At 48.0% G+C, this 10,672-nt stretch overlaps 5 protein-coding genes across 5 annotated transcripts; 3 read left to right on the top strand and 2 right to left on the bottom strand.

Annotated features, from left to right (window-relative positions):
* Positions 1–462: 462 nt before the first annotated feature.
* Positions 463–1,371, bottom strand: BDV37DRAFT_284228 (uncharacterized protein; the record flags this gene model as incomplete). The annotated part of the gene is made up of 2 exons (XM_032087459.1): positions 463–977; positions 1,053–1,371. The coding sequence occupies 2 exons, from the start codon at positions 1,369–1,371 to the stop codon at positions 463–465; spliced, it is 834 nt and encodes a 277-aa protein (XP_031940221.1).
* Positions 1,372–2,316: 945 nt separating this feature from the next.
* On the top strand, positions 2,317–4,963 carry BDV37DRAFT_284227 (GH92 family glycosyl hydrolase; the record flags this gene model as incomplete). Its single annotated transcript, XM_032087458.1, has 6 exons — positions 2,317–2,467; positions 2,524–2,556; positions 2,610–2,719; positions 2,781–3,589; positions 3,646–4,323; positions 4,381–4,963. The coding sequence occupies 6 exons, from the start codon at positions 2,317–2,319 to the stop codon at positions 4,961–4,963; spliced, it is 2,364 nt and encodes a 787-aa protein (XP_031940220.1).
* A 322-nt stretch (positions 4,964–5,285) lies between these two features.
* Positions 5,286–6,377, top strand: BDV37DRAFT_272462 (putative serine/threonine protein kinase; the record flags this gene model as incomplete). The annotated part of the gene is made up of 3 exons (XM_032084874.1): positions 5,286–5,721; positions 5,772–5,983; positions 6,039–6,377. 3 exons carry the CDS (start codon positions 5,286–5,288, stop codon positions 6,375–6,377), a joined length of 987 nt encoding a protein of 328 aa, XP_031940219.1.
* Positions 6,378–6,817: 440 nt separating this feature from the next.
* On the bottom strand, positions 6,818–8,615 carry BDV37DRAFT_151160 (uncharacterized protein). Its single transcript, XM_032078981.1, has 2 exons — positions 7,615–8,615; positions 6,818–7,557 (listed from the first exon to the last, which is right to left on the bottom strand). Exons 1-2 carry the CDS (start codon positions 8,560–8,562, stop codon positions 6,913–6,915), a joined length of 1,593 nt encoding a protein of 530 aa, XP_031940218.1. The 5' UTR covers positions 8,563–8,615; the 3' UTR covers positions 6,818–6,912.
* An 818-nt stretch (positions 8,616–9,433) lies between these two features.
* BDV37DRAFT_284224 (uncharacterized protein) lies at positions 9,434–10,198 on the top strand (the record flags this gene model as incomplete). The annotated part of the gene is made up of 2 exons (XM_032087457.1): positions 9,434–10,034; positions 10,107–10,198. The coding sequence occupies 2 exons, from the start codon at positions 9,434–9,436 to the stop codon at positions 10,196–10,198; spliced, it is 693 nt and encodes a 230-aa protein (XP_031940217.1).
* Between the last annotated feature and the right edge of the window lie 474 nt (positions 10,199–10,672).

Here is a 10,672-nt window from a genome sequence, read left to right as displayed (position 1 = left end):
GGCTGTCATGGTGTGTATGCAGTATGTACTCAGATTCTACAGCGGTGGCTGCACGGCTCTTTTGGATAGAGTGATGGGCTTAATAAACCACAAACTCCCTGGCGGCTATACTCTGATCCTGACTGGGCGCGTACCTCGGAGGATCGCCCACTTGGGTGGAGACTTCGGCCTTGTTGTTGGGGCGCTACAGCCAAGAAGGCTGGAATGGACCCGGCGGCGCAGCAGTTCGAGGCTAGATTTGGAAATAATTGTCTCCTTAGCGAAAAGACCCTGGTTTATTAAAGAGGGGAAATAAATTAGCTCGAGAGCTAGAAAATCGCGAACTAGGGGTTCATTTCACTACGAGCTGTGAATGTTCCGGTACATGCCGAGGGTCCTTCTTTTTCTTCTTAAAACATCGTAAGATCGTAAGACATTAAATAAACATTTTTACAGCGCTATATACAACAGAACAACTGCTACTCATTCCGGCCGCGCCGGACGCTCACTATCGATTTCAAAGACCGTAGGACGTTGGTTCAGAGGCAGCTCCACGGGACTTTTAGGCACGAAAGGCCCATACTGCTGAACGTGTGGATACGCGCCTGATTGTGAAGCCTTCATCTCATGGAATTTCTTCTGATACGCACGTCTCTGGAAAACAAGTAGGCACACAGTCGCCACAAGACATGCGCCAAGCCCGGCGCCCACGCCAGCACCAACGGCAATTGTAGTGGACTCTGCATGGCAGTCGCCGTTGCAGGTAGATGAGTCGGTGCCTGTGCCCGCTGTGACTGTGGCAGTAGTTGTTGCTGTCACAGTCGCGGATGCAGCAGCTAAGCTACTTGGGCTTGTTGAGTTTGAAGAAAGCATCAATGTACCCATATCGAGTTCAAATGCACTGTCGCAACAATCGGAGCCATTCAGGCTGCAACACCAGTGCTTTAGACTCTTATCTGGACAGGGGAGAATGTGGATGCCGTAATCTGGTTTCATTGCTGTAGGCGACAGACTTATGATTAGCCATTGACTCTGTATGGTTCAAAATATCGCAGAAGAAGCTAGAATCTTACAGCCGGGACAAATATTGAGACAGCTGGAGCTTTTCCAGCTTGAATCCGTGCAACCATTCTGCAGAACGAGGCCGGTATAAGGCTCGACCTGCGCGACACAAAGCCCGGTTGTAGTGCAAACATCATTCGAGTCACCATTTTGTTTATTAGTCGCGCAGCAGGGACTATCTGCTTTATCAGGAAAACAGGGCTGTTGCTCATTCAGTGTACTTGCGCCGTTTCGCCAGTAGCATTGTCGAGCAATTGTGGGCGGTAGAACGGCCGCCTGGATGAAGAGCCACAGCAGGGCTTTCTGAGGGGTATTGAGATTGAGCAGCATTCTGTCAACTTCGCAAAAATACGGAGAGGGGTATTCTGGTGTGATATAATTAAGTGGGCGCTTACAGTCATGATCGAGCGTTGCCTCGGACTAAAAGGCTGGGAATCGCCGCTGGAGCCATTCTACTTTAGGGCTTCGAGCCCTGCGGGGACCGGCGCTTATGCATAAAATACAAGGGTTTGAAACACCGACACCAAACATGACCTGTCTGCCTTGTGTGTTTGATGAGTTAGTTATTATACGAATTATCCATGTAAATGTCACATTCGCCGTGGTTTGCTGGGCTCATGACCAAGACTAATTTTACACAGCCCGGGAACCGACATGAATTGTCCCACTTGGGCCCCTTAACCGTGCTCCAGCCAGCAATCGAGATCACTATTATGGTCGCGTCATATTTGGTATGGGCGTGGAGCAGACTTGAATTGAGCGGGGTCATGAAACTTCCTTCACCACGAGTAGCAGACCACTGGCTCAGATGTAAAGCCAGTCATCCCCTGTATATTGCTTCTAATATCAATTTCAGCCTCAAATCGGTAATCTTCCAAGGAATCGATTCTATGCAACATAGCAGGGGTATACAAGTGCGGTAATTGGATTCATGCACCTGCACTGCGCCGCTGCCATAAATGACACAACGTCAAAATAAATAGCTCAAGCCCTACGCACTCATGGCGCTAACTTGTCTCATGTCAAAAAAGCCCCCCCTCTTTCAGGGTAACTACGGATCCTGCCCTGTTGGGTTGCATACATAGGCGTGGAAAAAAAAAAAAAAAAACAAAAAAACTAAATAAACGAAAGAATTTACCTGAATATCTAGCTAAAGAGAAATCGTGGAAGACAAGTCCGCTATAACTCGGGCTTCGTTCCTATTTTTTGCTCGAGCTTATTCTCAGACCCGCGTCGCTTTTTTCAACTTTCAACACCCTGATACATGTGTCAAGCATGAAATCTCATTTTCTGTCGAGGAGGCTCTCGAAAGCCGCTACGCTTCTGTGTCTCAGCCCTATTATTGTCTATGGGCAAGGGGACAATGGAAAAGCAAGCTTTGATGTTTTCGACTACATCGATCCGTTTATTGGTACATCAGATGGAGGTATAAAGCCATAAGCCTATTCCAGAAGTGAACACTAAGAATTAAATGTATTCTAGGGCACTCATTCCCTGGTGCAACATTGCCGTTTGGTATGCTTGCCAGCCCGTAAAACACTATAAATTATCGTCTAACTAGGATCCAGGCATGGTCAAAGCCGTAGCAGACACAGATGGTGCGAACCAAGGGGGCTTCGCGTCTGACGCATCGTTCGTCACTGGCTTTTCACATACACATGATTCCGGAACGGGGGGTGTAAGTCCAGTCATGGTCTGCGGTATATTCATGGACCACTATTTACTAAGTATGGCTGTAGCCCGGGTCAATGGGAAATTTCCCCATTTTTGTCCACCCTGGCTGTCCTGACGATAACCTTACGAGATGCAGTTGGAAGGAATCGGATAGAGCTGTCCGGTGGGATCGAGGGTCTCCTAAGGCCCAGCCCGGGTACTTTGGCATTTCCTTGGACAACGGAGTCCATGCAGAAATGACCGTCACGAATCATTCTGCTCTATATAAATTCAGCTTCCCAGAGGCTGCTCCCGAGTCGCTCAATCCGGTCGTGCTAGTCGATATGACTGACCTTCATCATTCACGACATAATGGCACCACGTCGGTAGACCCAGGGACTGGTCGATTTACTGGGAGTGCGACCTTTGAGCCTAGTTATGGGATTGGAACATACAGAATTCACTTTTGTGCTGATTTCAGCGGCCCTAAAATCCGAGATACTGGAGTCTGGATGGATGATGAGGTCACGCCGGGTAAGCGTACAGTTTCGCTTAAGGCTAGTGGCTCAGGAGGAGTGTTCACCAGGTTCAAGCCACCCAGAGCGAATGGCACGATTGATGTGCGGGTCGGAATAAGTTTCATGAGTGCTCAGCAGGCCTGTTCCAATGCGGAAAAAGAACAACCAGACTTTGACTTCGAAGATACCGTGGCGACAGCCAAAGCCGCGTGGAGGGAGAAGATGGACGTTATCAGTCTTGATGCTTCTGGTGTTTCTTCTGAGCTTCAAACTGTTTTTTGGAGCGGGATATATCGTACGATGATCAGTCCACAAGACTATACCGGGGAAAACCCACTATGGAAAAGCAATGAGCCCTATTACGATAGTTTTTACTGGTGAGTAAGGCTTTTCCCTGCGCATTTCCCTAAAATAAACTAACAACTCCGCATAGTATCTGGGATTCGTTCCGTGGCATCCACCAACTCATCACGCTGGTGGACCCTCTTTCCCAGTCTCGGATGATTCGAAGTCTTGTGGATATCTACCGTCACGAAGGATATCTACCTGACTGTCGTATGTCTTTATGTAAAGGGCTGACGCAGGGCGGATCCAACGCTGATGTCCTCATTGCCGAGGCCTATCTCAAGGGCATTCTCGATGTAGATTGGGACACGGCTTACCAGGCTGTGGTAAAGGATGCTGAGATTGAGCCAGAGAACTTTAATGTGGAAGGTCGTGGCAGCCTGCAGAGCTGGAAGGCACTTGGATATGTCCCAATCCATGATTCCAATACCACTGCCAAGGGACTTCGCACCCGTAGCATATCACGAACAGTTGAATATGCATACAATGATTTCTGCATTGCACAGATGGCAAAGCACATTGGTCACAATGAGGATTATAAAAAGTATATGAAACGTGCCACGAACTGGGAGAAGATTTTCAAGCCGAACCAGACATCGTCTTGGCGTGGTTTTAACTTCACCGGATTTCTCCAGCCCCGGAATGCGGATGGTACATGGGCATATCAAGATCCGATGTTCTGCGGTCCGTATCTGCAACCTGACTCCTGCCTTATGGATGAAAATGCAAAAGAGACTTACGAAGGCAGCTCTTGGCTGTATACATTGTACGTACCATTCCCCAGCTGTATAGATTCTATTTGACTAACCTGACCTGATAACAGTTATGCGCCCCAGGATATGGCTAAATTGATCACGGCTCTGGGTGGCCGGTCGAGATTTGTTGATCGTCTATCATTCTTCCACGACTCGGGTCTCCTTAACATGGGAAACGAGCAGGCTTTCTTACCCGTTTTCCAATTCCATTACGCCGGACGACCTGCCCTGTCCACCGAACGCGCACACTCGTATATCCCACGCCTGTTTAATACAAGTATCGGCGGCCTCCCTGGGAATGATGACAGCGGGGCAATGGGCTCCTTTGCTGTGTTGAGTATGCTAGGTCTATATCCTGTACACGGACAGGATGTCTATCTCATCTCTGCACCTTTCTTCAAGGAAGCCAGTATCCGGAACAGAATCACCGGCAACGTTGCAACAATTCGAAACATCAATTTCGATCCGATGTACAAGTCCATCTATATACAGAATGTGACCCGCGACGGCAAAGCGTGGACAAGGAACTGGATTGGGCATGACTTTTTCACCAAGGGCGGAACTCTTGAAATTACATTGGGCGACAAAGAAAGCACCTGGGGAACAAGGATCGAGGACTTACCCCCTAGTATGAGCGAGTATTGCTGGTGATCTGCATTTGGGGATTTTATTGGTGTTGGTATAACCTGGCTGATATCTCTCACTCTCTAGTACTCGACTCTGGTAGTCCAGCGGTTCCCAGATAATAAGACCCCATTTCCAGTAGCACAAGAAAAGGCCTTACCTCGTAGCTTTCCACAGGCAATCAGTACCTTCTGCGTCGATCCCTTGTATTTGGCCTCGTGAATTGAATGTTGATCCTGTATCGGATCGGCAATTGGTAAATCAGGCTGAGAGTTAATAAAACATTCCATGGACTGTTATCTGCGTTGTTATTGTATTTGAACCAGTGTGATGTCTTCTTTACGTATAGATGGCTTCTTCCGTTCGACTAGGTCAAACCCTTCGAGGCCAACATGGCTTATACACCATCTGCAAACAACTCCAGGAAACCGTGTGGCTTGCTAAGCATGAACCAAATATTCTGACGAAGAAAGTCGGTCCACAACTCAGCTTAAGCAAGGGTGGGCAAGAGCAATCGGTAATCATCAAAAGCGTCAACCACTTTCGTCTCCAAAATGAACGAGATGTATTAAAGCGCTTTCAAAACCGTACCCCTTTTCTACGACCCTTAATCAACGAAATTGCTGAGCCGTCAGACCCACCAGCCATAGTGTTGAAGCATCTAAACGACCACCTTCTTAATGCCTCTGCGTCCCAGAGGCTTACTAACAAGGAAATAAAACTAGTCGCAAGAAGTGTTCTAGTGGCTTTACAGGCTCTACATGAGCACAACTTCGTTCATACAGGTATACACAACTTCCCTCGATGACAGTATTGATCCTCAACGAAATTACAGATATAGAGCCTGATAATATCCTCGTGAACTATGGCCGGGGAACCACACAATTCAAAAGTGTGCAACTAGCAGACTGCGGAAGCACTGTGCCTGCAGATTCAGCATATGCTAAGGATGGCGACTTGATTGGAGCACCTATATGGAGGAGCCCTGAAGCACATCTCAGGCTTAGCTGGGGCACGGCAACAGATATATGGTCTTTTGGCGCAATGGTATGTTCAACACGACAATCCCTTTATTAGTGATGTTTTACTAAAGCTATTTGAGCTCATATCGTTACTTTACGGGGATAACTTCTTCCTCTTCAGGCCTAATGTCCCTGCAGATGACGATGAGTATGAATTTAAGATACTACAAAAACAATGCCAGTTCTTTGGGCCCTTCCCTCCGGCATATCGGGAGCTCTGCGACCAGGATACTTTAAATCTGCTGATTCAGGTTATGAAAAGTATCGCACCCGAAATGAAAAAGCCATTTACCAGAATTTCGGAGAAGGAGCTCGCTAAGGAGGACAAGGAATTTATTCTGCGAATTATGAAGCTTGATCCTAGGGAGAGGCCTTCTGCGGCGGAGCTTCTGCAAGATAAATGGTTTGACATAGAGTAATCAACAGCATGGTGTCTAAGGCCATATATGTGTTTTGCATGTCTTTAGCTGTCTCTACATCTGTCTCCTATTTATTCCAACCTTTGCTTTTCTCACTCTGTATATACGCGTCAAGGCTATTTGTGGATGAAGATTCGTGCGTCGGACTTGGATTAAAATGGAACATCGGGCATAAGCCACCAGCCGATCAAAGTTGATTTTGTTTTCTCTGAACGCTAGAGGCAGCTTATATTCAGCATGTAGGTGGCACTAAGGCCCTACCAATACTCCCCGGGAACAAAGGAATCAAGGGTAAAGAGATCAGACGCTGTAGTCAAATTCGACCATAGGGTATGGAGCGAAGGGTATCCTGCCCGCTCGGCTCAGCCAAGGGAGAGAATTACCCTACTGCTCTACAAACTACGACGCCTTGTAGGGCCAACGAATAATATCCAAGTAAAAATAGACCCCCATATCATTTTCCCACTGTCAAAACACCGGATGAGCGAGACATGCCTCATCGTGAGTGTAAACAACTGTATACCGTATAGCATTATCACTGGCCTTCGTCCCCCTCTCTCGTTGCCCCTTCCGTGTCTCCATCCTCAAGCCACATTTCTATCTCCTCCACCTTAAACTCCATCTGCCAGTCCCCCCTCCAGGTGTTAGCGGCATACATCGGCTGGGATTGATCAGACACATTGTGGGATACAATCGCCCTCTTCGCATCTTGCCGCAACATCACCACAACACCATTTCCTCTTTGACCGATAACAAGCTCTCCTCCATCCAACTCGTGTCCTGGTCGGGGGCCATTTCCACGGAAGCTATCCTGGATATCACTTAGCTGGAACAAGAACGGTGTATTTCCGTACGCAACACGAGGTATATAGTAGCCAAAGATGGTCTTCCTTCCTGTCTCCGAGTTCTTTCCGGAGAGAAGGAGGACAATTGCAGCCTCGGGATAAGCATTTAGTCTGTCTGCTATCGTCGAAGCTGTGAGGGACGTAGTTCTCAAATCGTAGTACACGTATTGTTGAAGCTCTCGCGTGACGGCAAGAATTCGAAGGGAGGCCATCTGAGCAAAAACAGCGAAAGTCGCTACTTTTCCTGACTGTGGAATGTCCAAAGTGGAGGATTTATCCTCGGGATCTCTATAGAACGGGGTCAAGAGGCGCATTAGACCATCCACAAGCATGGGCTAAACGAATCAGTTCCACACTCAATCGAATCAAAGCTTTAGCGGAAGCGGACTTACCATCCCGCTACGAGCCGCCTGGTCATACATATCCCAGGTAATCCCGGTATCGGGTCTTTGGATAGCAGGGCCGACCATACAATCGACAACATCGTCCAGGTCAACCAGCTGCTCGACTGGAACTTGTGGTTTTCGAAAGAATGTCGTCACCAGCAACTTCACAACAGCTCGAAACTGGTCCTGGGGGATGCTTAGGTCATGAAGGCGCTCGTCACTGGCTAGCTTCCTCGCTGTCGCCCGGAAGCAGTCTCGAGGCGATGGCACCAGCCAAATTATTTGAGGCTGAATACTGAACAGCGCATCAAGGATGTCGTGGAACATCTCATCTCCGTGATCATCGTAGTTCGTTTTAGGGAATGTAAGGTCACCGCAATCATGACTAGCGCAGGTGAAATCAGAAGCTCTCCGCTGGGCCTGAGCCTTGGCGTATTCTGCATCGAATGGGATAGACTTGCCATCTCGAGCTGTTGCCAAGCTTTGGAAAAATTGTCTTCTAGAATCTGCTGGTGATCGGCTTCGACTCCATCTACATGCTTCATGGACCGGCCTCACCCGGCCTGGCATGGTCCACGCGAGTGCACGAAGTAACCCCATATAGGTGAGGGAATTAGGGATCGGGTGATGAAATGGGTATTGAGATAGGTATAGAAGACTGCGATAAATGAGTGCACCCGCCTCTCTCATGGACGGAGAGAGAAAGCCGGTAGACTCAAGGAAAGAGAGGAATGCAGATTGAGTGAGTACCTGGATGCCGTTTTCCTCGACAGCCAGAGAGTCAAAGGTCCTGCGCAGGTGTGGCAGCTCTTTTTCTGATTCGAGAACGCCAAACTTGCAGATTCTCCGGGTCAGCTTGTATAATACAGCATCGCGATCCAGGAGGCCTTGAGCAGTCAGCTCGTCAATTTTCTTGTAGTGATTGGGATTGTCAAGGTCGATAGGTTCGTCCATCTTGAGTGGTGGGGGAGAAAAGACACAAAACAGAAATATCGTGAGGAACGAGGAATGATAGAGTGTGAGGAAAAAAGAGGAGGTTGGCAAGAAACGTCCATGGTCCGGTTATTTATTTCGTCCTGAAGTCACAACGACGTCTCTGCCTGATCCGGGGCCAAAAAGCCTGCTCCCAACCCCCACTTTTTCCTATATCAGTACGCCCTATAGGTTTAGGATAAGAGGACGACTTTAATGAGAAGGGGCGTCCGTTAAGCTTACAATTACCTCCTGTGCTTATCATACAGAACTTAAGGAGCGGCATCCTAGTTGCTATTATTGTTGGCCTCTACGTATGCCATGCTCTTTGCCATATAACTGTCGTTATTTCACATTTGACCCCCACATGGAAGGACGGAAACCCTGGCGATCACGGTTCATCCCGGTAGATCTTTTGATGGGGCCGAACGCCATACTAACTCCCAGTGCACTGTCAAACTTCGGCCTTTCGACTAAAACCAGGATAAGGTATAGAATAGGTCCAATATAGCCTTAAAATAAGTATACTCTGTAGGACTCATGGCCCTTCGCCCCCACTAAGTGCTAACAGACAACTGTCAGCATGAAACATCATCGTGAGCATCAAACCACAACCCTCGGTCGAACGGACTCAATCCCTGTCAATTGTTGGTGGCCTGGCCTTTGGCGTGAGGAACTTGTATAGATCTTTTCAACAGCTGTAGGGAGAGTGGAAACAGATAAATAGAGGTACAATGGCACGGCAGTCAATATACCATCAACCGCAACATAAATCCTCTCCTCTCAATTCCTTCCTCGTCTTTCTCAAAGGCAACAACATATCTGTGAACTACCAGAGTATTCAACAGCCAGGATGAAGTTCTCCAAGATCCTCTCCATCGTTCTAGCTACCCTTGCCGTGGGTCTCAGAGCCCATCCCACTACCCCTTTCAACGATATCCAGCACGTCCCTCAGGACATCAGCAGTGGCACACTTGACTCTGCTTCCGACATCGAAAGGCGCGCAAACCACGATGAAACCGACCGCTTCAAGAAAACCCAGAAGGGTCTGGGCAAGCAGAAACTTCAGCTGGGCAAATCCTACTCCTTCAAGGTCACCTGGACCAGCGGCGCGGCCGGTTCAACGACTAAGACTACATATCCCATCCAGAGAGAAATGAAAAAGACTCAACAGGAATATGGATTTGATCATACTGCTATTGTTGTCGGCGAGGTTGTGAAGATCAAACAGGGAGAGGTTTTCAAGTTGGACTTTAAGGGTCGAATGTACCACTTGCGTGCTGATCTGGAGGGTAGCGGTCAAAGGGCATGGTACAGAACCTCGGTGGAGGGCGTTGAGTGGGAGCCCAAGGATCCCAAGGATTCCAAGGGTTCCCCGAAGACAATGAAGTATTTGCACTTAAAGGAGGTCGACGGAAAGTGGTCAGAAAAGGCTGCTCACGCTAATACGGCCGGTAGGTTGTCCGCAGTCCTTTTGTTTTTGGGGGAAGAAGAGAAGACGATTGAAAGCTAACGGTTCATTCAAGCTACCAAGGTTAGCGATAATAACGGCAACAAATGGCAGGGCAAACGGAACGACTGTGAAGAATATGTCAAGGCTTTTGAGAAAGCGTTGTAGGAGTGCGGCCAGAGTTGTACTGAGAATTGAGTAAAGCACATATCGGTGGATTGCAGTGATCGAGGAAATGTGCTTGGTAGTGCTGGGTGGTGGCAACAGCCAGTTTGGTCCTTTTCTTGTTCTACATATTGGAGTAGTGATGCAGAGTCAGGAAATGCACGAGTTTGGTTCTTACATCATACATTGTCTAGAATGAAGCTGAGGTCGGAGACAGTTTGCATGTTACATGGTCTGAATAGCTCCTAGGAGATTGCATGGCACTGCTAGAGGCCCTCAGATCGACAATACTTGTGGCCGGCGATTTGAATGAGGCGAAGAGATCAAGTAAATCGCTAATTAGTTATGAAGAGAGAGTAGGTCCAATTAGATTATCTTTAGAAGATAGATTCGCTATTTAATCTAGGTAATCCGCCAGAAATCAGATTCGTCTCTTTGAGTAGTATTGCATGGAGTGTGCATCTAACATGCCATCTT

The sequence above is a fragment of the Aspergillus pseudonomiae genome (genome assembly GCF_009193645.1).
Source record: "Aspergillus pseudonomiae strain CBS 119388 unplaced genomic scaffold BDV37scaffold_45, whole genome shotgun sequence".
NCBI lineage: Eukaryota > Fungi > Ascomycota > Eurotiomycetes > Eurotiales > Aspergillaceae > Aspergillus > Aspergillus pseudonomiae.
Note: the sequence above shows the minus strand (reverse complement) of the source record. Positions and strands in the feature narration are given on the sequence as shown.